This window comes from Oryza sativa, chromosome 8, assembly GCF_034140825.1.
Source record: "Oryza sativa Japonica Group chromosome 8, ASM3414082v1".
NCBI classification, from domain to species: Eukaryota; Viridiplantae; Streptophyta; class Magnoliopsida; order Poales; family Poaceae; genus Oryza; species Oryza sativa.
The window spans coordinates 14,810,171-14,835,797 of record NC_089042.1 but is presented as its reverse complement, the minus strand read 5'-3'; the positions used below and the strand labels follow the sequence as shown (position 1 = coordinate 14,835,797).

The 25,627-nt window shown below is 45.1% G+C and overlaps 1 protein-coding gene across 1 annotated transcript; it reads right to left on the bottom strand.

Annotated features, from left to right (window-relative positions):
• Positions 1–46: 46 nt before the first annotated feature.
• On the bottom strand, positions 47–21,016 carry LOC4345299 (mediator of RNA polymerase II transcription subunit 14). The gene is made up of 8 exons (XM_015794436.3): positions 20,303–21,016; positions 17,428–18,498; positions 17,238–17,335; positions 14,361–14,535; positions 6,148–6,802; positions 4,985–5,955; positions 3,086–4,131; positions 47–1,585 (listed from the first exon to the last, which is right to left on the bottom strand). The coding sequence occupies exons 1-8, from the start codon at positions 20,534–20,536 to the stop codon at positions 781–783; spliced, it is 5,055 nt and encodes a 1,684-aa protein (XP_015649922.1). The 5' UTR covers positions 20,537–21,016; the 3' UTR covers positions 47–780.
• Between the last annotated feature and the right edge of the window lie 4,611 nt (positions 21,017–25,627).

Below are 25,627 nucleotides of genomic sequence, written 5' to 3'. Positions count from 1 at the left end.
ATAAATCAATAGCACAAACCATATCCCAACTAGTACACGAGCATCATTTTGAACCATTCAGCAGCACAAGCATTGCCCGACTATTTTGTTTGTCATCTCTTTAAATCCAAATCCACAAGCACCAAATTTCAGATTACAATGCTTTTATCTTTCTCTACAATTTCTCAAAATCAACCATAGATCAATGGGTATCATCATTTGATAAGCTCCCATGATGCATGCTGCATGCGATGCTCAAAATTGTTGCGCCCTTTTACAGGTTGCGTTTAGAAATACCACTATTATGAGTTGGAGGGAGCTCAAGTATAAATACAAATATTGTATTGAGTTCCTTCCTGCCTGCAAGACAAATGTAGAGTTGTAGTTGTAGACCAGGTTAAGTTCCGAGATCACCAACCAAACGACTCCCAGTTCAGATGCTTTGTCAATGAAATACCATCAAAGAGCTGCTCCAGTTAGTCACGAGCTGCTACGTTATACTGCCTAGCCTGTCATGACTAGTTCCTGAGATGCTATGGCATGCTTTAACATGGTTCTGGAAGATGCAGGGTGAACTGAGGTCAGCACCACACTAGTTACCAATATTACTGTACAAAATTATGAGATGTTCGCCTGGCAATAAAATTATGGCACTAGAATTATGAATATTGGCTGAAAAAATTCACTATCAGACATTGCCTTGAAATATAGACATCTTTGCATCCGTTCAGTACTGAACACCACGTTCGGCATGGCCATGTTATCCAAAGTATAAACGCCGTTGAGATCTAAATATTCATTTCATGATGCGGCAGAGCCAGTAGAGACTGGGCTATCTCTAAGCTGCAATAGGCTGAGTTGCAGTTGCTTTTGAACCATCTCAGCAACCATCCTCAGTCTTCCCTGGCTCATATCTCCAACTGCTGCGGACCCATTCATAGTCTCCACTGCTCTGGAAACCCTCTGTTTACACCTCTCCCAATCCTCATGTTGTAACCAACAAGCCCTGCCGCTATGGCTCCCATCCATTGCAAGGAATGCAATGTGACTATCTTCTCCAAAGGTGTACCTTACTCTCACAGAAACACAATATGGCAACCAAGCAGCTCCACCAGATATGCTCATGTGGGGTACAAGGGCCTGATCAAGTACAAAAGTTAGGGCAAAATCTACTGAATTGTTGGCTCTATCATGATGAATATTGCTCTTTGATGATGAAGAGCTTGCAGTGTAATCATCTGAAACCAATCTAGGGTGCTTTTCCAAACAGATCTCAATCCGTGCCCTGTGTGTAGTAGCATTGTCCGCATGAGCTTGGGGCAAACTTTTCTTCCATGCAATTAGTTTTATAAATTCTCGAAGAACTGAAATAGGCAAAGTAAGCAAAGTGATAAAAGATGCAACCCTAGAAGCATCATAGGGTTCAGAGGCAACACGTCTGCTGAAATAGTCACAGATCTCGCTTATCTCAGGAACTGTTAGCTCTTCCTGGCCATTGTTCTGAGGAGTTTGCTGTTGCTGTTGTTGCTGATGGTGAAACCGTTTCACATTGAGAACTTGAAGCAGCAGTTGAACTCTATGAACACTAACAGCAAATACATAACCACTGCAGAATGGAAAATGAAGATAATCAGACAGTTTTTTTTTTTTTTTTGAGAAATCAACAGATATTGAGAAAACAGAAAAACTTTAGTTGAATATAAAGGAAAATTTAGTAGTATAGGCGGTCTGCAGTGGCATATATCTACATTTCTCAGTAAACAATGGTTTAGCACAAATCAGAGCTAAACGCATATGGCATCCCCTGGCATTCAATCCTACCACTATACACAGAACATAGCTCTTGCTGGTTTGTTTGATAGTAAAAACAGTATGTTCTATCAAAAATAGGTCAGGCAATAAAAAAATAATTTGTGCAGTATATTCAGAGAAAAATGCAGTGATTTCTTGAAAATTTTCATCCACAAGTTTTGAACTGAATTGGATTTTTTTATTGAATGATACAATGTTGTGGTTGACTTCAGAACCTCTAGTGATCCCACCAGACCACGCATGACTTTCTAGACATATTACATATACAACATAAGTTCAAACTTTTCAACAGTTCTGTTCCCTACAAGGGAGCCCAGTAACTATCAATTCTCACCAAAATAAATGTTTGTGTGCCTAAGAATATATTTCCTGCCTGATTTATCAATTCAAAAACGCAAAAGGATAATCAAACAAGCTCATTTCAAAGATGTGATCAACACAAAGACCAAAAAAAGGAATTGGTATGAATGGATAATGTAGCGTGTACTACCTTATCTATAGTAGTGCAGGTAATGTAGCACATACATCAAATACACCACAGCAAATGCAAGGGATTCAATCTAACTGGCATTAAACGCATGTGCAAATCGCCTGGTCGAAAACACAAATTGGCCCCCAAACTCACTCAAGAAATGGAGGCATTCCAAAAAAACAAAAGGGTTTTATGGAGGTTTCACCTCAGAAACTTTCAGGATACACCCTAGCCTTTGAAATGTACTCCGTTTCAGGTTATAAGACTTTCTAACATTGCCCACATTCATACAGATGTTAATGAATCTAGGCACACATATATGTCTAGATTCATTAGCATATATATGAATGTGGGCAATGCTAAAAAGTCTTATAAGATGAAACGGAGAAGTACTATTTTGTTGGTTCAGATAGAGAGACTAGCTTCTAAAGGAAGAAGGCTTTCGTGGCTGGCAGATGTTTTCTATGGTAGGATTTGTCAGGGAAGAGCAAGAGGATTTGGTGTTTCACAGTTTCTATTAAGCAATAATATATATCAAGTCTTTACCTTTCAAAACTTCATCACGCTAATTTATGGCCTCATCGTTTTAACTAAAGTTAATTAAACTCTCTCCCTATTTGTAACCGCCTAAAAAAAACTACACGGCATTAAAACAAATATTAGTGTGCAAAATTATTAAGCAGATTCTGAATTGCATTGCGAGAACATTCCATCTGTAGAGTGTTACTCCATTGTGGAAGGCATGGCTTACAGTAGTTTCAAAGATTAAGATATTTTAGATTTCTGTGAATATGATGACAATATCAATACAATAAATCTTACCCCACGAAGAAGCGCAATGCCGGTTGCTCATGATCTAAATTTAGAAGTGCGCCTTCATTATCTTTCAAAACTGAACCCAGTATTTCCTTCAGGAGATCAGGCAACTGCGCAAACAACCATAGAACTCCAAGGTACTTAAGGATGCCTCGCAAAACCTTCTTAAGAGCAGCAAGAGGAACCCAGCCACCACCATAGCCACCATCATCACCAAGCCCAATAAAAGCTGTGTTCAACTCTCCTTTCATATGAGCAGGAACGTTTCCAGGAGAAAGGTGCGCAGGAGCTCCAGCAATTCCTGAAGCAAATCCCGAAGGCATCATGGCATTGCCTGCACGACTCAAACTACTTGCTACCTGGTTAGCAACAGTTGAAGTTGGCCTAGCTACCCCAGGAGCACCACCAAAACGGTTAGGAGCAGAAGCTAATTGTTGGTTTCCAGAAACAGTGTTGGCACTGGCATTCAACGGTGGACCAGTATGTCTAGCATTCAGCAGATTTGGCTCCAGAGCATTTAGACCCTGTGCAACATGTTCCATTATGAAAGGTCGAAATTGTGGGCAAGGTAATGATCCACCAACTGAAGGTCCACCTTTAGGAGGTGTTGCTGGCTGAAGCCAGACCTGATCCCCAGCAAAGCAGCGCATGTCAACAGAGAACTTGTTGCGGTATATAATACGTATCCAGTAAGGCCCACGGAGCACAACAGAAACATCAAAAGGTAGCAAGGAGCTAGGAACTAGTCCAGGAGCAGTCCGTCCTGCAACAGACAGCATGGAAGAAGTCTGAAGCTGGCTGTTTGAATGTGCTACTGCAGCACCCTGCGGGACAGACATATTGTGCACAGTACTTGATGATAGACTGTTTGCTGATCCCGCTGTTGTAAGAATATTGTTTTGCTTTGGTAGAGCACTGTAACCGGCAGGAACAGTTACAGGCATCTTTGCAGGACGAATAGCGCCGCCAAGGGCAAGTAAAGGTCCTGCTGTGAGCCTGATGCAATCCAAGAATGATGCTATCTCATCCCCATTCACAAAATCTTCCAAAAACTGCATTATGTTAACATGGTTACAACAAAGAGCAAAATTTCATGTAAATATCAATTCTTTAGTAGAAAAAAAATGAATACTGTATTTGAAATTTAAAATTTCAAATGCCTCAGTAGCAAAGTACAAGTGTTTTGGTGCAACATGCTGATTGGGGTTTCACTCTTTTGCTAGCTAAATTTTGACATATCAAAACTGATTTGACTGAGAGATCACTTGAAATTGATCACAACTTTGTTTATTAACCAAACACCGGCACAATACAGATGAGGAAAATTTGGAGTCAGTTTAGTTCTCTACCTTACCAAAATTTGGTAGTCTCAAAATTTTGATATTGCCAAATTTTGGTGAGGTAGATATAGATTGATGTCTGGTTTGGTGACAAATTATGCCAATGTGGTACTGCCAAAATTTTAGTTTGGTGTAGTTTTGATACAATGTTTTCTTTCCTACCATACCACCAGAACTTTGATAGGTTAGCAAAAGAAACTGCCCCTTTAATAAACTGCATTTGGCAACTCAGGTTACAAAAGAAGCATGCTTTGGTTGAGTATCAACACTAGTTTGTTCCAAATAAAGTCAAACTTCAAACATATTTATCAGTAAAAGTACAGTAATGTATTTAGCAGAAAGTAGCTGTATGATTCAGTTGGATGAAAACATCTATATACATCACAAAGCAAATGCAGTACAACAATACACGGTTAGCACATCAAACAGTGTAACAAGGACATCAATACTCACTATCTTTTATCAATGTCAAATAAAAAAAAGTCGGGCAGCAAATTTTCAAAAAAGTTGTCCTAAATACTAGCACATGCAAAGTAGGCAGTAAATATAGATGTCAAAACCCAACCTTCGTGTGTGGCCATAGTTGATCTGGAGAAACTCGCATTGTGCAACCACTCTTACCGGTCTCCCATTCAACGACAAAGTAAACCATAGGCACAGCACCATAACTGAACCACAAGCTCATCAAACCAACAGCCTCAATTCTAAAAGTTTTCCTCATCTGTTCAGATAACCTGTCCCTGCTAGCTTTTCTTCTAGAGTGTAATTTTGTCTCTGCAGCTGTCTGATGCTCAGCTAGCTTGCCATCTAATTTTACACCGATCAATCTCCGCATTCCACAAGAAAATGCACGAGCATGTGAGAGGCGTTGTAAATCTGAGACAAGCCTCTGTATACTATCAGCCTCAACAGTGTTGTAAGTCAAGAGGACCCCATCATCATCAAAAGAGATATGTGAATCCACCTCAGATGTGTTTGCAACACGAACACCAGAACCCCATTCTGTAGTAGTGCTACCACCATGGAGTTTCCACAGTGCACCATAGTGTGGATCATTGATCCGAACATCCCAAGACATACTTCCAGCTTTACCAAGGTGTAAGCAAATATGTTTCCAGGAAGCATCGTGAGCAAAAGGTAAGCGCAACCAAAGATTAGAGGATGATGTCGGCATGCCCACTTCTTCTACATGTGGAATATTACGAGAATCCATCTGAGCAGTCAACTGAGCATATTTAATGCAAATTGAACAGTGCTTTATGACATGAAGAAGCACAGAGGAATAAATATTCGCTGTAATGCAATTATTTACTTCTTCAAGTAATTTTCCATAGGTGAGGGACGTCCTAGGTTGCATGTTGGGTGAATTAGCCTTCAAAGGAAGGCCATCCAGCATAAATTCTGACAGCTTTCTTCTCTTACCTGGCCCATCACCAATTATAGATTGCTTTGACGATGGGATATTTTGCAAGAACTCAGAAAGAGAACGCTTTTTATATGCACCTTCAGAGCGTGAACTGGAGACATTACCCAAACCTGCCAATTTCCATGGAAAAACATACAATAAGAATGCTACCTCATTATTAAATAATTGCATAAATAGCTACTTCAATATTTAGGAAAAACAAACTCTATCTTTATTTATTAGGGGCACGGGATGATAGTTTCTGGTCTATTTGGTACCATGTTCATGACCAAATTTACAAGGTGGCAACTTGTATAAATTACCTGCAGGAACTGAACCAGAGAAGGCACTTGTACTTTGTGCATTCTTTGAATTACTGAGCAGATAATTGTTCAAACCAGTACCAGAAGTAACTTTTGCAGCATTAATGTTAGATTGTAGAGACCCATAATCTTGATCAGGTGAGCCAGCTCCACCACTAAACCCATGAAGACCAACTTGATAACTCGAATGACTAGAGGGTAAACTATTGGGTGGGAGTCGTTGACTTTCTGTTATTGGAGAACCTCTGTCACATCGAAATACTTCATCAACAATGGAAAAAAATGAAGGTCGTGCAGGAAGAGGCTCATCAGCTCCACTTTGTCTTTGAGGTCTATCTTCCACATTTTGTAGCGCCAGTAATTTATCTTTATCAAAAAAATTGCCAATTTGCACATCTTCATCTATTTTTAATTTGTTAATGTCAATCCTGATAAACCTTATAGCTTCTTTAGCATCAGTAGTTGCATCAGCATTATTATTGTCACCTTCATTACTTTGTATCTCAAGCAAACAAAAAACAGGCTTAAAGCTCTTATCAAGTTGCATCAACAGATAATAGGCATTTGCGCATTGAGGAAATCCCATGACCATGAATTCTGAGCCACATAGTATTGACTTCGCAATCTTCAGAGTAACTTGCGACTGAGAGTAAACCTGGAATAACCATCAGAAAAGTATAATTTAGTTCTCCCTCCAGTCACAAAGAATGATGTTTTGGACAAATCCACATCACCTTCATGCACACATACAGATATTAATCTACGATAGACAAAGATTCCAGAGCACAAATCTACTGTGTATCCTGAAACAGAACTCCTTAGTGACCAGAGATGTATCTTCGACTGGCATAGCAAGAAAAATTTAAGAAAATTCTAACAATTGCTCAACAGGGATGCCAGATTATAAGATTTACAATATGTAGTGGAAGTGTGGGACATAAAAGGAAAAAGTTCTAAAATATTGAAGACGCTTAACTGCCAATCTGCCACATCCACGTTCACTTGTACATCAAATTTCGCTAAGAATGGTGCGTATGAAGCATTGACTTTAGACCATACTATAAGTTGAAGAGAATGCACTTAACAATAGGTATACTTGCCTCACAGAACTACAGAATGTAGTAATATTTTCCACATAATCCCACATATTTTAACACCAACTAGAGACTACCGCAATCTTTCTCTGGTTTAAGATGAACAGGAACCATTATGACACGGTGCAGAAGGCCAGACTGAAACTGAACAGTGACACCTAATTTCATCTAATCAAAAACCTCTGTCCAGAGATTTGCAGCCCAGTATATTCAAGTTACTGCTATAATTGTTCTCATTGCAAAATTGTTCTCAAGGCAAGACTGTCAACATATGTTGCCCTAGATCATGCTCCCAGTACATATAGCAAAATGGTTCTAATTGCAAGGTGTAAATAACATGAGACGAACTAGGCAGCTGCCTGGGTGGGAAATATCAGATCAGTGGCCTGAGCAAGGGGCTGGCCCCTAGCCTCAGGTGACCTCCAAAAAGAATTATGACATCGAGATCGTTGTGCTGACACAATGAGTAGCATCTCACGGAGACATCCTATAAGCTATGCCCTCAGTATAAAACTGTTAACGAGAAAACTATTCAATAATTAATAAAATAAGACAAAAGAAGCTCTACAATATTTTTCACACAGGAAAAATCTACTTTATGCCCCCTCATCTCTTCCCATAGTTTACTATTCACTGCTCAATCCTTAAACTGGATAAAGGAACCACCTATTTTAATACCAGAAAATCACACCCAGAGCCAAAAAGACGGTTTGCACAAAATTCACTGCCACAGTGGCCCTAACACCATGCCAGCACAGGGGTAGGCACTCATAACTGTTTCTCTCCCTCTCCCATTTTCTCTTCCCACTGTTGGATAAGTCTTTGTGATCCTTGGTCATGATTCTTCTTTTTGCTTTTGGGTAATTTCACCTTTTCAGGACAGCATCTACCCCTTTAGCATATTTTTCAGTTGCTAGGACAGCTGCGGTTAGTAGGACAGCAGCAGTTAGCATCTCCTTTATGCCTCCTTTATGCTTTATTCAGTTTGGATGCCCTCTAGGACAGCATCCCATTCAAATTTCGAATTTTAGACTAGGAGGGTGCAGCAATAGGCTAGCAGCCAGCTATGGCTATATATATGTATCCAACCTCCCTCGGGTAGGTATGGCTTTTGAGTTTGTGAATGAAGAAAACCAGAAAATTGCCCCACTCTGAGTGCCATCCTCTTCTCAATGAGAGTAACCATTGAAGTTCTAACATCTGGTATCAGAGCCACACTTTCCTGTAGGCTAAACATCTCTTGTTCCACCCCTTCCCAAGCTCGGTTGAGCTCTCAGCCAGCAGCAGTAGCAGCACCGACTGCTCCTCCTTCCCCTTTCCCTTCCCCCTCTCCACGCAGCAGCCCCCCGGAGGTGCGCCATGTCCGACGTTCGGTCTCGGCGTTCAATCGCCTCGAGCACTCGACGTCAGCAGGACGCCGAGCTCGCCGCAGCAGAAGAGCGCAGAAGAGCGCAGGCGAGCAACGGCTCAGACCGCTGCAGCAGCAGCGAGGGCGGCTAGACTGGCGGCAGCAGAGTTGGCAGCAGCCAGGGCGGAGGCGGAAGCAGAGGCGGCGGAAGATGCGGCATGTGCGGCGGAGGTAGAGGTTGAGACCTTGCGCAGTAGCATCAACGGCTCCATCGCCGGCGACATCACCGCCGACAGGGAGCTTGAGGAGCTGGCAAGAGGTAGGGCACGGGAGCGGGCAGAGCGGTGGGCAGCAGCCCACCTCCAAGGCGGCGGCGGCGGCCCAAGGGACCGCGCGCCCGCCGACGGGAACCCTCGCAGGCAGCGCGGCTCTCCCTCCCCTGACCGGCGCCATGGCCACCACGGCGTCCAGACGGTGGTCAGGGACTTTGGTCCTGGCGGTGGGTGGCCTACCCTCACCAAAACCAACTACATCGAGTGGGCCGCGGTGATGAGGGTGAGGCTCCAGGTGCGGCACATGTGGGAGGCAGTCCGGTACGGCGACGTCGACTACGACAAGGATCGGCGAGCACTGGATGCCCTCATCGCTGCAGTCCCGCCCGAGATGCAGTTCTCGCTTTCCCAGAAGCGGACTGAAAAGGAGGCCTGGGACGCCATCGCTGCGGCACGCATCGGCAGCGACCGCGCCCGCAAGTCCACACTACAGGCACTCCGCAAGGAGTGGGAGAACCTGGCCTTCAAGCCAGGTGAGGATGTTGATGACTTTGCCCTCCGTCTCAACACTCTTTTGCAGAAGATGGTGCAGTACGGCGACGACACCTACGACGAGGAGAAGCTCTTTCGCTGCGTCCCAGAGAAGTACAGGCAGATCGCTCGAGTCTCTGCTGGACCTCTCCACGATGTCGATCGAGGAGGCGTTAGGTCGCCTCAAGGTCGTCGACGGCGATGAGCCACAGCCTCTCTCGGGGCCTATCACCATTGGCGGGAAGCTCCATCTCACTCGGGAGCAGTGAGAGGCCAGCCAGGGTGACGGGAGGAAGGGGGAGTCCTCTCCCTTGATAGGCGGCCGCAAGCCGCGCAAGGCGCGCGGAGGCGTCCAGCTGCGGTGGGCGTGAAGACGCGCCGAGGGTGGCGCTCGCAGAGGCGCCCAGGGCGGCGCCGCTGGCAACCACAAGCCGGCACGAGACTACGCCTGCCGCAACTGTGGCAAGCTTGGCCATTGGGCCAAAGACTGTCGACAGCCACGACGCGGCCAGGCCCACGTCGCACAGGTGGAGGAAGAGCCGGCTTTGCTCCTGGCACACGCCAGCATCGAGCTATCTTCAGCGGCACCGGCCGCAACGGCTTTCCTCCACCTCGAGGAGCCGAAGGTACACGCCTCCTCGGCAACAGCTCCAGCAACGACAAGGCTGATGGGTGGTACCTCGACACCGGCGCCACCCATCACATGACTGGCCAACGGGAGTTGTTCACCGAGCTTGACTCCAGCGTCCGAGGCTCCGTCAAGTTTGGGGATGCCTGCAGCGTGGAGATCAAGGGCGTCGGCTCCGTCACCTTCACCGCCAAGTCCGGTGAGCACAGGCTGCTCACCGGAGTCTACTACATCCCCGCGTTGAGAAACTCTATCATCAGCGTGGGACAGCTGGATGAGAACGGCTCACGCGTGTTGGTCGAGCACGGAGTCATGAGGATTTGGGATCGCCGCCGTCGCCTTCTTGCCAAAGTAACCAGAGGCACTAATCGACTCTACATCCTCAACGCGCAGGTCGCACAACCAGTTTGCCTCACCGCTCGTCGGGACGACGAAGCGTGGCAGTGGCACGAGCGTTTCGGGCACCTCCACTTTGAGGCCCTGAAGCGGCTCAGTGCCAAGGAGATGGTGCGAGGCCTGCCATGCCTTGACCACGTGGAGCAGCTCTGCGACGTCTGCATCCTAACGAAGCAGAGGCGGCTCCCCTTTCCCCAGCAGACGAGTTTCCGAGCCAAGGAGCGGCTCGAGCTCGTGCACGGGGACTTGTGTGGCCCAGTGACACCGGCCACACCAGGAGGACGACGTTACTTCCTGCTGCTCGTCGATGACCTTTCCCGCTACATGTGGGTGATGGTCCTCGGCAGCAAGGGAGAGGCTGCGGACGCCATCCGGCGCGCGCAGGCTGCTGCAGAGGCGGACTGCGGCCGCAAGCTGCGCGTGCTGCGCACCGACAACGGCGGCGAATTCACGGCGGCTGAATTCGCGTCGTACTGCGCTGATGAGGGCATTCAGCGCCACTACACCACGCCGTACAGCCCGCAACAGAACGGCGTCGTCGAGCGGCGCAACCAGACGGTTGTGGGGATGGCTAGGGCTCTCCTCAAGCAGAGGGGGATGCCAGCCATCTTCTGGGGAGAGGCGGTGGTGACGGCCGTCTACATCCTCAACCGCTCGCCTACCAAGGCCCTCGATGGCAGGACACCGTACGAGGCTTGGCATGGGCGCAAGCCGGGGGTCTCCCACCTGCGGGTCTTCGGCTGCCTCGTGTTCGTCAAGGAGCTTGGCCCCATCGGCAAGCTCGACGACAGGAGCACCCCAGGGGTGTTCATCGGCTACGCGGAGGGCTCGAAGGCCTATCACATCCTCAACCCGGAGACAGCGTGTGCGCGCGACGTAGTGTTCGACGAAGGGCGAGGGTGGGTATGGGACAAGGCGGTGGACGATGGTTCGACTCCGACGTACGACGACTTCACCGTCGAGTACGTCCACTTCGAGGGAGCTGGGGAAGTAGGCAGCTCTTCTTCACCAAGCGTATCTACCCCAGTCCCCGAGCCTCCACCGACTCCGACACCAACATACCCTCGGGCCACGGCTTCGACTGCGACGAGCTCTTCGCCGACACCACCATAGTCGGCAACCCCACGCGCCCCAGCACCAACAACCACTCCTCCGAGCACGTCTACTCCGACGCCAGCTCGTGTTGAGCGCAGCCCGGTGGAGTTCGCTACTCCGCTCTCCCACGACGGGGAGCGCATCGACGCGTACCACGACGGCGAGCAGCTACGGTACCGTACGATGGAGGATCTTCTCGGCGACCAGCCGGTGCCGGGACTGGTGCCTCGCAACCTGGAGGCGCAGTTGCACCTTGCGTGCGACGACGGTGAGCCTCGGTCTTTCGCAGAGGCCGAGAAACACGCGGCATGGCGTGCCGCGATGCAGTCGGAGATGGACGCGGTTCAGGAGAACCGCACCTGGGAGCTTGTTGATCTCCCTCGTGGTCACCACGCGATCACCCTTAAGTGGGTGTTCAAGCTGAAGAGGGATGAAGCCGGAGCCATCGTCAAGCACAAGGCTCGCTTGGTGGCACGCGGTTTCGTGCAGCAGGAGGGGATCGACTACGACGATGCCTTCGCTCCCGTGGCACGGATGGAGTCCGTGCGACTCCTTGCGCTGGCTCCTCAGGAAGGCTGGGGCGTCCATCACATGGACGTCAAGTCGGCGTTTCTGAACGGCGACTTGAAGGAGGTCTACGTGCACCAGCCGCCGGGATTTGTGATCCCCGGCAAGGAGGGCAAGGTGCTACGCCTGCACAAGGCCCTCTATGGCTTGCGGCAGGCACCGAGGGCGTGGAATGCCAAGTTGGATTCCACGCTCAAGGGGATGGGCTTCGAGCAAAGCCCGCACGAGGCGGCCATCTACCGGCGGGGCAATGGAGGAAATGCCTTGCTGGTGGGTGTCTACGTCGACGACTTGGTGATCACCGGCACCAAGGATGCGGAGGTCGCGGCGTTCGAGGAGATGAAGGCCACCTTCCAGATGAGTGATCTAGGGCCTCTCTCCTTCTACCTAGGGATCGAGGTGCACCAGGACGACTCCGGGATCACGCTTCGACGGACCACCTACGCCAAGCGCGTCGTTGAGCTGGCTGGGCTCACCGATTGCAACCTAGCTCTCACTCCGATGGAGGAGACTGAAGCTGAGCCGCGATAGCACGACGGAGGAAGTGGATGCTACACAGTACCGGCGTCTTGTGGGGAGCCTTCGCTACCTCACCCACACACGGCCGGACTTGGCCTTCTCCGTCAACTACGTCAGTCGGTTCATGCAGCGACCGACGACGGAGCACCAGCGGGCTGTGAAGAGGATCATCCGCTACGTTGCGGGGACTCTCGACCACGGTCTCTACTACCCGAGGTGTCCTGGCAAGGCACACTTCGTCGGGTACAGCGACAGCGACCACGCCGACGACATCGACACCAGCAAGAGCACGAGCGGGATTCTCTTCTTCCTCGGCGAGTGCCTCGTTAGCTGGCAGTCGGTCAAGCAGCAAGTGGTGGCCCTGTCCAGCTGCGAGGCCGAGTACATGGCGGCCTCCGCCGCTTCGACCCAGGCGCTCTGGCTTGCTCGACTGCTTAGTGATCTCCTCGGCAGAGACACTGGAGCGGTGGAGCTCAGGGTGGATAGCAAGTTCGCTCTGGCCCTGGCAAAGAACCCCGTTTTTCACGAACGGAGCAAGCACATCCGGGTGAGGTACCACTTCATCCGAAGCTACTTGGAGGAAGGGAGCATCAAGGCGAGCTACATCAACACCAAGGACCAGCTTGCGGACTTGCTCACCAAGCCTCTTGGGAGGATCAAGTTCCTCGAGCTCTGCTCCAGGATCGGGATGGCCCAACTTCCCCACAAGACGACGCACAAGACTTAGGGGGAGAATGTTGGATAAGTCTTTGTGGTCCTTGGTCGTGATTCTTCTTTTTGCTTTTGGGTAGTTTCACCTTTTCAGGACAGCATCTACCCCTTTAGCATATTTTTCAGTTGCTAGGACAGCTGCGGTTAGTAGGACAGCAGCAGTTAGCATCTCCTTTATGCCTCCTTTATGCTTTATTAAGTTTGGATGCCCTCTAGGACAGCATCCCATTTAAATTTCGAATTTTAGACTAGGAGGGTGCAGCAATAGGCTAGCAGCCAGCTATGGCTATATATATGTATCCAACCTCCCTCGGGTAGGTATGGCTTTTGAGTTTGTGAATGAAGAAAACCAGAAAATTGCCCCACTCTGAGTGCCATCCTCTTCTCAATGAGAGTAACCATTGAAGTTCTAACACCCACTCTTCTGCCCCAAATACCTAAACGCATAGCCGTGACAAGGATGGTGACTTGGTGAGTGGCTTATCCACTATGTTGACATGGAACAAAATCATCTTGCGTATTGGACTCGGGGGTATAAATAATAATCTATTGGTATTGAAATTTGAGGGATCGATTTTTATCCAGATTCAGAGTTGAGGGGTGAAAACTGAATTTCCGAAAGAGTTGAGGGGAGTAGTAGACTTTGACCTAGTAATTGGGCCAAGATTTTTGGTACATTTTACTACCAAATGTAAAATTTCAATGAATTTGGATAGACTGATTCAGATGTGGATATGAAGACTAGATTCAATCCAGAAAGTATTTTAAGAAAATAGTTTAGCCAAATCAACAAATTGCTGGGCTTGAGAAAATGATTAATGCAAGACTAAGTATGACAGCATATATCTCATAGGAACTCTGTTCAATAATTTATTCATAACAGAAATGATTGTTTGTATTTAGAAAGTGTTTAAATTTAATCGTGTGCAAGATTATCTGAATCGCCCATGCTCTAAATTTTCAGTATTAAAGAAGAACGTAGAAATAAACTCTAAGAGCTGAAAAGTGAAAATACAAGGGGAAGGAATAACAAGGCAAGTTAATGAGACAACCTTTAGGCCCAAAGAACTTCCAGTGGCAGCAAATAAGTGGAGGATGCTTCTGGTCCTTAAACTCACAAAAACATCAGTTGCTGTTGTACTCCCCTTGTTCAGAGCTTCCTCTGAGTCTAACACTGCTGAAGGTGGCAATATATTCCCCAGTGACTGGAGGAGAAAGCGACCATTCCTATGTAGAAACAAAAAAGCTACATGATTTGGAAAGGAAACTGACCATGGAATAAATATAGGGATTAGATACAGTTCACAAAATATCTTATTATTCCCACCTTCATAATATCGTGCCCAAAATGGCTTATGCCTACAGATTAATGTGCTCTCTATTTTTGTGAAAAAATGAACACATTGATGCATGCTACACCTATTGAAGGGAACTCTTAACCGCATATGACTCCCTCCTAATATCGGTAGAAATTGGAATAAAAAGAAGTCATCACTGCACCTTGCAGGACAGCAGGAAAATAGACCTTTCACTACAAATCAAGTCATATATGCTCCTTAAAAGTCATACTGATATCCACATTGACATCGTTACCACTTACCATGACACATTGTTAAGGTATTTAACCATAACTGTAATGGCGTTACCTACACACCTAATTGGCAGGCAGCAATCACCAGAAGGCTCCATCTCATGTGTGTGTGCTTGATGGGGATGGAGGTTTGGAAGAAAGGCAAATCGAGATGAGATGCACCCTAACCACTGTTGATGGTCCTCCATTTCTATCACTGTCAAAAGTTTGCCGTTGTATCCTTCCACAGCCCTCATGGGCAGATTGTGGCTTGATAAACGAAGGAGATCTTGAGGGAGGAGATGACCAGTGGCTGGAGACAATAAGAGCACCCACATATACAGCATATCAAGAAGAGGTACTAGGGCTTTATAAGGATGAGGGCGAGAGAGAAGGGAAAGGGGACAGGAGGAGAGGAGAGAGGAACTGAGGAAGGAAGAGGAGGTTGCCAGCAATGAAATTCAGCTTCTTGCAAGGGGAGCCTATGGTTTGGCAAAGGGAGAGAAGATACGAGGTAGGAAATTAAGGGAAGAGAAAAGAAGATCGTTTCATCCATAGAACAATGATTTGCCAATTTCAAAGAATTCCACAAAATTCTGAGGGACCAATTCACACCACAGATTGGACCAAAACTTCCCATCTATAATACTACGCCACATTTTTCCCTGTTTCTTTCTCCTCTTCCATTCCCCTTGTACTGCCATTTAAGCCCGACTGATGCATCTTGCCATCAAACACCTTTGCTCCCTTCCCCTTCTTATACGGTTATACCCATCTCCCACCCAATGGTGTCGACCTCCTATTCATGCCAGCCACAGTGGCGGAGCAAGCATTGCTGTGAAGCCCAGTCGACTAGTAGCATTTTCCGATGACCAACTGATTTTTCTACGCGTCGATGGCTAACAGCAATGGAGACAGAAGCCAGCCACCGCCCACTCCCAGCGTCAACCTCCCACACTCACTCACTGCCTCTTACTCGCCGTCACCTTCTGCACTCATCGGTGGCCTCCTCGCCAGCACTGACAACCGTGCTCAACCTTCAGCACTCCTCCTGCCTGCTGGTCGTCTCCTGTACCAGCATCAACCTCCCACACAGCCACACTTGTCGGCTGCCTCCTGCCGTCAATTAGCCACATCCATGGCAAGGAGAGAAGATTAAGGATTTAAGGTTAAGCACGGTTTTTTAACACAGCCAACTACTGGCTCCAATTATTAGACATGTCATATATAGTTAACACTATAGCTAATATATACAATAGAGAAATGTTATATTTACTGCAACATAACTTTATTATTTTTGTGGGGCCCACCATGTTCTCTCTTTCTTCCTCCCACTTCCTTTCCTTCCAGTGTTCTTTCTCTTTCCTTTTCAATGGCTCCAGGAACAAGGTCTTCTACAGATATCTTCCTCCCATTCCTTCTGGTCTTCTTCCCCTTTCACTTTTCTTCTTGATTAATCGGTGAAGTCAGCGACCAACAGAGCGCAAGGGCAGTGGCTAGCTGGCTGCAGGGGTGGATGGTGGCGGAGGAAAGATTGGACCTCGCTTGTTGGGGCGCCGGCCGCGATGGACACCGTCAGAGGCTGGGATGTATGAGCGGCACACAAGCGGAGGTCAGGGAGGATGACGGCCATGGTCCGGTAGACGCAGGAGACGATGAAGGCTAGGGTGGTCGAGGACCACAATACGACAGACGCGAGAGACAGCGTCAGCCACGATGGACGGCGAGCAGCGATTTGGTGGACACAAGGCAACGGCGACGGTCGGGGTGGCGAGGGCGTTGGCCCAGCGAACGCAGGCGAGAGGAGCAGCCATGGCGGATACAGGAGGCGTTGGGTTGCTCCTCCATCTACGGGGCCCACGACATCGGCAACGCGTGGAGCCGGGCGACAAATTAGTCGCCCGCTGGTTTCCTCTCTCTTTCCCTCTCTCTTCCATGTCATCCAAAATTTCTACATGGAACTATTGTCGCCAATTATTGTACCCGCTCTAATCTGTAAGAGTTCACGATGTATCAAGATGTGCAAATAGAACCTCATGATGCCATGGTATTTATCTTATGTTGTTGTCAATTATTTTAAACTATGGCCGTTAATATATTTATGACAATACAGGTATCTTGATTTACCATATGGAGACTGTGTCAACACACTTACCAAGATTACAATACTTTCATAATGTAGAATGTTTGGAACTTTTACTAATGTATTGCTAGAGAAACAATAAAGTCACGGTTAAGCTACATTAACAGAGTACACGAAATAAAACAAAATTATATAACATCATGCGGATGTAAGGTCAAGAAAAATTAAGATATAAAGTATAAACATGGAGAAGAAATAAATAAACAATTAACAAACCTGATATTTATTCCAAGGTCAATATATGATTGTCCATATGCCCTAACTTGAAGCATTTCATTTGTACAACAATCATTGGAGTCTCTTCTATGTACTCTCTACACAATTTATGAATATAGTCAGTGCATCAAATATCAAAAACACAAGGTGGCTGCAGTAATACCCTTAATTAGAACAGCCCACAAGGTACCTTCTGAAAGCCCTCTCCATGAACTTCTCGCTTCAGGATAACCTCAGTGGATGATTGTGACATCTGAACATTTTTCATCAATTCCCTTTGAATTTCCAGAAGACGTGTGTGCCTATTGCAAGCAATTGCTTTCAAAATTAGAGCTTCAACATCAATGCAACTCAGATCAATAGAAAGATCAGCTTCTTTATCTGTAAATGGATCCAATACGAAAGAGCTGTGCTGACACTTTATCTGCATATCTTGCCCTGCCTCAATTTTAATATATGGAGATGAATCTGATTCAGCTGAAGCATTGTTTTTTTCCTCTAGCCAGTAATTAATTTTCAGACCAGGTATCCTAGACCCACTTGAATCAAGCTCCCCATCTTGACCAAGCTGCATTACAGCATTACTTCCACCTTGTCCTGTGCCGATATCTGAGATAAGTTCAGATTTTATCGCATCTTTCCACCTGCCCTGTCGTAGAACATTTGTCTGTCTAATTACAGTATCCATAACAAGTGAAATACATAGTTCATGGAGTATTGTATACAAAATCATGAAAGGATTGTCAGCCACAGCCATTCTCCGTTCAATATCATCACCAAGAGCATATCTCCTTGTCTCTTCAAGCTTAATTGGCCCAGCCTTCTCACCAACAAGTAACTCCATGTGCAATATCCTCCATAGTGAGAAATGCCCACGGTAACCTAATGTAATAAGAACTTTAAATTCTCCATCTACCTGAACATTGGCTATTCCATCAGTCACCGAAACCTCAGATATTTCCTTAGGAAGTGAGATTTCAAGTAACTTAGCCCGTACAAGGGTGCTTAATTTCTTCAAAGTAGGCTTTTGTTCATCTTGAAAAAGTGTGTTCTGAGTACCAATTTCCTCAACACATTTTGGCACTCTCCTATAACTCCCTGTGTGTAGGACTTCTATAGCAGATGGAACATCAAAAATGGGAGCGCGGGCCTGTTGCAACCCTTCATGCATAAAGAACAGCGAATCGGCTGTTTGGGTGAAGCATGTCTCATGGCTAGAGAGGGTTGATGCAAGTTGCTGGCAATAATGAACCAAAGGAACCTGCAAGAAACAGCAATGATCGCAATCATGAAATTCAGGAAATATGACATTCGGATGGCATGCGCATGAAGCTATAGTTTTCTATTGTATTACTTGTTTAACAGATAATACCTATTCTTATGATACTTGGCTGAAATTATTACACGCTATGTAATGCAGAAGTGGCAGACGCAGGATTTTTGCGATGGATGTTCAAGACATGCATACATAGTGGTATTTAAAGAAAAAAATTAATGTCGCTAGTACAAAAGATGCAAGTTTTTTAAGAGTAAATTGCATTTTGCACCGTATAGAATGTACCGTGTTTCACTTTGCACCAGGTTTAGTATATCTCACTACTATGGTATTTTGAAATAAGTTTCAGCGTGAACTGGGTTGCATGGTATAATCGGAGGAAAATCCTGTAAAATGTGAATGAAGAAAACTTACGGGGCTTCTTGAGTTTAGGACATATGCTTCACAAAGTTTCATTCAGATCTTATGAAATTTCTAGGGGTTCGATGATGTGTCCCAGTGTGTGAAATTTATTTCAATACACCCTGGTGTAAAGAGAAAATATACGCTAAATCTGGTGTAACGCGAAATAAAGTACATTTTACCTGGCACAAAGTGCAATTTACTCTTTCTTTAGTTCAAGAATGGCCTTTTTTGGAAAGTACTGATGCAAGTCTTACAAAATATGACAAGTTTCTCAAACCCTACCAGGTGAGAAAGAGAGAGAGAGAGAGAATACAAAGATAAAGCTTGGGAATCGAACCCACAACCTAATGATTAAAGCATATGCATGGCCTAACCAATACAGCAAAAATCACCTTCTTCACTACATAAAAGACGCACAAAATATATGGGTAGCTGAATACCTATGAACGTTGGTGCGTGAGCCCCTGTAATGCACTCTGGACGCACGCGCACACACACCAGTCTATCCTATTGCAAAGACAGCTGTTATGTGTGGGAGCTGAAGCATCTAGGGTGAACAATTTTTTTCCTACTGATTGAGGATATCAGGTGCAATGTGCAAGTGTCATAAGAGTTAGTAAAATCACTGCACCAGATTAACTGCAGTGTCCAATCTCCGGAATACTTTTTTTTGTCAGTTTGTTCTGATTTTGAGTTTAAGCTTAAAGCTCGCACACTGTAAAACAACATGATTCTAAGCATTTCACAGAACACGGGAAATTAATATTAATCAGGACCTGCAGCAAAGTGTGCACACACAACTAGTTACTTGAATGCACAGAACATAACAACTCAAAAGGTAAAACTGTAATTTGTAAAAGCCTCTGCTGGTTACTAAACTCTCTTGAGAGTTAAATACTTCCTAGCCAACTTTTAATGGAATAGACTAGGAACACGAAGAAGGCTATTAAACAATAAAAGGCACACAAGGATTCTTAAATTTTTAATAGTCCGGAATAAGTTATGGACAATTATTTCCTACTACAGTAGGATTTTCTTCCCGGATACAACAACACTCTAAAAGGTGCCGCCTTCACTTTTAGCTCCGATAAGGTAGACAACACCTCAGTATGCTGGAACAATCAGGGCTAAATCTTTAAAACAATGCTTCAGGACACAGTACTACAGTTAAATTAAAGTTCTTATTGAACAAATAAGGTCCGTTACAATTAATACATACAATTGGTTTGAACTAAATTAGCAGCCGGTTTAGACGCCGCAAATCTAAACTTTGGCGGACCTATCCTATAGCCACACCTCTCAGTCTCTAATTAAATGATAGCTTTTTCGCGAAATCGGACAGAAAAAGGAAGCTATAAAAGGGGATCAATGGACAGTTGCAAACCTGCTGGCACCACTTGGCGAGGACATGGAGCCGGAGCATGCGCTGGCGGGTGCGGTCGATGAACTTGAGCAGGTCGATCTTCTTCTCGGTGTCCGACCTCTGCTGCCCGTTCTTCCCCTCGGCCTCCACCCGCGACTTCTCCACGAGCTCCCGCAGCGCCAGGTACGAATCCTCCGCCGCCCGCCGCACCACCGCGCCTAGCTCCACCGTCTGCTGCCCTAGCTCCCCCGCCATCGCCCCCCACCCAAGTCCCCCTAGGGTTTGGCGGAAGGTATCTCCCCCTCTCTCTCACTCTCCAACGCCCCCCAAGGTCGCGCTCTAATTAGGGTTCCCCGAGAATTCTAGACCCCCGGGGACATGCGGAGCAGCCGGGCGGCTGGGGGCGGCCGCCCCCTAGGGTTCCCGCTGCTCCTCCTCCCGGAGCCCACCAGTGGAACGGGGCGGCGAGGCTACCGCAGGAGGTTGAGAGGGGAGAGGGAGGGGGAGAGCGACGTGGGGTCGCCGCCTTGGGGTTCTTCGGGGGCGGGAGGGTCGAGAAGGTTCTGGAAGGTGGAGGAGGGGGAGGAGGAGGATCACGAGGCGGCGGGAGAAGGAGATATGGGGGCTACTCGGTTCCGCGCCGCGCTGCCGCTTTCCCCCTCGCGAAGTCGCGAGCTGCTGGGGCCTGCGGGTGAGGGGGACGGCGGTGGTCTGGTCAGACGGGGAAAGCCGCGTGCCGTCTTCGTCCAGTAGACTGGTAGTAAAAGGCTAAGGACACCCATAATGGTTATCTATAGGTTCTCTATAAGAGATCCATGTCAGTATATTTTTCACTTGGAAGAGATTAAATGAAAAGAGAGAGAGCAAAGCTATCTACTAACCTAGAGATAGTCTATAGAGAAAAACGAGGCAATGCATTAGAGAGCTATAGATACCCATGTAGACATACTATTGAGGTGGTTTACTATTAATCTAGTCTATTGCTGAGATGTACATGTTTTATAGAGAGCACCTTACTTTACCATTGCGGGTGCTCTAAGGGCACCCACAATGGTTATCTATAGACTCTCTAGAAGAGATCCATGTCAGCATATTTTTCTACTTGGAAGAGATTAAATGAAGAGAGAGAGCAAAGCTATCTACTAACCTAGAGATAGTCTATAGAGAAAAACGAGGCAATGTATTAGAGAGCTATAGATACCCATGTAGACATACTATTGAGATGGTTTACTATTAATGTAGTCTATTGCTGAGATGTACATGTTTTATAGATAGCACCTTACTTTACCATTGCGGGTGCTCTAAGGCTGTGTTCTTACCTCGTTTTTCGCACGCACGCTTTTCAAACTGCTAAACGGTGAATTTTTTTAAAAAAAATTATATACGAAAGTTGCTTAAAAAAATCAAATTAATCCAATTTCAAAAAAAAATAGCTAATACTTAATTAATCATACAATAATGCATGCTCCGTTTTACGTACCGGGGAGGAGCTCCTCCCGAACGCAGCCTAAATGTTGGAGGTGATACTGCGGACTCATCAAAGGCAACAATGACGATACTCCTTATTTTACTGTGGATATATGTATAAATATATGTTATGTATTATAAAAATAGTAGATATATATAATACTTTTATATTGAGTTCTAAAAATACAACAAAATTGTAAATGATATGTCATGTTTGCATGATATTACTTGCATATTTCGATATTTTTTTCTTGTTAAACTTCTTTATTGATATTTTGATATTGTGCAAAGAATGGCCTTCTATATCAAAATCAAATTAATCTAATTTAAAAAAAAAATAGCTAATACTTAATTAATCATGCAATAATGCGTGCTTCGTTTTGCGTGCCAGGGAGGAGCTCCTCCCGAACGCAGCCCAAATGTTGGATCAACACCTCAACGGGTGATACTGCGGACTCATCAAAGGCAACAATGATGATACTCCTTATTTTACTGCGGATATATGTATAAATATATGTTATGTATTATAAAATTAGTAGATATATATAATAGTTTTTACATACTTTTATATTGAGTTCTAAAAATACAATAAAAAATAATATATCATGTTTGCATGATATTATTTGCATATTCCGATATTTTTTTCTTGTTAAACTTCTTTATTGATATTTTGATATTGTGCAAAGAATGGCCTTCTATATTTTACCATTCGATTGACTAGCATTGTGCACACACAAAATGTATAATTGAGTTTGAATTTGACGAGATCTCATATAATTGAGCTAACCCAAGGGAAGTATATTCTATGGTGGGAGTTATTTTACCGGGTGTGTCAAGTTAATTATACCACATCAGTTGTGCAGGTAAGTTTAGAGCAGTTTAAAAGCTTATCATCAAACACGTCAATTACTGTGAGGTAAGTGTGGTGAGCAATATTACATGTATATGGACTTCTATACATGACTAATATAAAGGAATGTAGGAGATGGAAGTCCAATTTGTTATTGAACCAGAGCCACTAGTGCCTATATGCTAGTACTATTTTGTGACCTTATTTTGTACAAGTCAATTATCTTTAAAACAGAATTTGTAATAAATCATCATTTATTGTTTGATTATTTTCAACAAATTTTAATAAATAAACTAAGTTAAACTTACCATTTAAAATTAGTCTATTTGGTTGCAGTTTGCACATATTATGGTGCACTTGCAATGCCTTGCCACATCTAATTTGTTACAAATAGGATTGAAGCTTTTTTAGCCGATGTTTAAATTTATTTGTTGGTTTTAGCGTAGATTGGTAGCAATGGACATCAGTCACCCGCGTAGTACCACCCACCAACAAAATTTTGAATTATACCTTACCCGCCGCCTTATTTCCTTTCCAACTCTCAAAGCATTCGAGAACCGCTTGTTTTCTCAGAGCATGGATTTGGCTCAGGTACTTGGAGTGAAAAGAGGGAAGAAGTCGGAAGAAGAAGCACCCGAAGAGATAGATGGAAAGCTGCGTGTTAGCGGTAAGGAAGGAGGCATTGGAAAGACTAGACCATACACATTAATTAGTACAAGAAAGAGACATAGGTATTTGGGGGGGGGAGAGAGAGAGAGGGTCAGAGGGCTTCTTTCGCATCTGAAGATGTGCGAAAAAGTCTAGATTTCATGTTTGTATTTTTTTTTATAAATACGCTCTCTATCTAGGAGTGCATGCTAACTTATGCTATATAGATGAGGAACATTTTTTTTATATTTTGAGGATATATTTTTCCATTTTTAGTTTGGACTTCATCCTCTCCATATGCATGCATTACGTAAATTTCATATAGCTAAAAGTTTTACACCAATAAAAAATCAAAGAAGGATCATCAAGATTTTTTTTATGGAAAAGACACACACATTTCTCGTTTAAAGAGTTTATTTTTTCTAAGGCATTGTATCTCTATGTCACCTACCGACTAAGGATCCTCCGCCATAATAGTGCTGCCATTACAACCATCAATTTTAGGGGTCCTACCCTTTTACAAGCCTACACGTCACTACTACATGTAATGACAGTGTCACTATGGCAGGATGTGCGCCCCCGCCTTCCCCCACTCCCTTAAAGTTTTTCTGCCTTGATATATGTAGGCATACACATGTTTTTTACATGATCTTTAGTAAAAGTTTACGGTCGTTCTACATGGGTACATATAAATGATCCATTGATCTCGTATAGTATAAATATCAATATTATATATCCAAGAATAAACTACTTTTGTACTAAACTTTTGATTTTAGCATTTTTTTAAATACCTTGCAAACTCTTAGCACATGGCCACAATATTGGAAAACTTTATGTAAAAAATCCATACCTACATTCGCAATTTACATTCGAAGGCATAACTTTATGTTTCTCTTATATTAAGGTAGAGGCTGAATAATAATTTGAAGTGGAGTCGAATTAAAAAATTATAGACTTATAATACATGTATAATATTATTATAGAGCCAAGTCATGTAATACAAACTAAAACAATTTAATAGCGCTTTAATGATATAGTAATTTTCCCGTGATAACTCAATGGGTCTCGCTATTATATAACTCAAGTGCCGAACGCCATCTATCATATAATAATAACCTAAAAAATCTAAAGTAAATTACATCGTGTAAAAAGATTTTGATATATAGATATGGTTAGCAACTTAGTTAAATGAGACTTTTTTTAATTAAATGAGGCATTGTGAAAAATTTTCAGCCACATCGGTGGCGTAGTTGGAGAGGTATGCATTGCATGAAGCTATACAATTACTTGCAACGTCTAATCGTGTTGTTAGACAACTTTGTTCCTTAGGACATTCAATGGGGTCTTACTACCTAGTAAGAAACATTGTAGAAGTAGTAAATAGCAATAATCGGTAGTAAATAACAACAATTGGGTCATATGCTTAATATCAGTAAACAAGGAATAATTTGTTACAATATTATAGGGCTATCCAATCACGGGAAGCTGGGAATCAATGCCTTTTCTTAAGTGGACCCCACCCTAGTTCCTAGGGCCACATAGAAACATTGTGGTGTCTATCCAGAACTACTACTGCTTGCTAATTAGCCCCACACTACTACCGAGTTCATGCATATACATTGCGGCTGCTCTTATTAGATATGTGTAAAGTTTCTTAATTTATATGTGTTGCATTGTTGTGGTACGCATTACTACTTACGCGATACAACAACTCACTCTCACACGGTGCATCTCCTGTTCTTGCTCAGTTAGAGCATGCATATAGAAAACTTCTTTTCCCCTAAAAACACATTCTAATCAGGTTGTGGTACTCATTACTTCTACTTAATTTTTATTTTTCCTAGATATTTGTCGCTGTAACAAATTGATGGTTGCCAAATTATTGTTACACAATTTACTCAATAATCAATAATACCAATAATGTAACTATGTAAGTATAGTGAAAATGCTTCCCATCCTACGTCCGAGCGCACGCGAAATATCGGACGGCTTCATCCTTATCCAAAACTCCAACTACCTTCTCTCTCGCTCCTCCGCCCTCTCCCACGCGAAATATCAGACGGATATCGCGGCGCTCATCGCCTCCCTCCGCCCGGACCCGGCCTGCCCGTCGCCGCCCTTCCTCCTCCGCCTCCTCCAAGCCCTGCTCCCGCTCTTCCTCCCCTCTACACGCTCCTCTCCTCCGTCCGCGCTTGCCCCGACGCCTCCCACCCGGAGTGGCCCTGCTCACAGCCCCGTTGAACCACGGGCCGGCGACCGCCTCGATCTCCCGAATTGAAGGTACGTGCGGAGGTCGCCGGCGACGGCCTCCCCACGACGACAACACGAGGCGGCGCGCGCGCATGAACGCATCCAGGTCGGCGTCCCTCTCCACGCTTCGA

Coding starts and splice junctions, on each gene's coding strand:
- LOC4345299 (XM_015794436.3), bottom strand. CDS start 20,536: ATGGCGGGGGAGCTAGGGCAGCAGACGGTGGAGCTAGGCGCGGTGGTG. Junction 17,336..17,427: donor ATGGAGAGGGCTTTCAGAAG/GTACCTTGTGGG, acceptor TAAATTGTGTAG/AGAGTACATAGAAGAGACTC. Junction 1,586..3,085: donor GCATTGCGCTTCTTCGTGGG/GTAAGATTTATT, acceptor TCCATTCTGCAG/TGGTTATGTATTTGCTGTTA.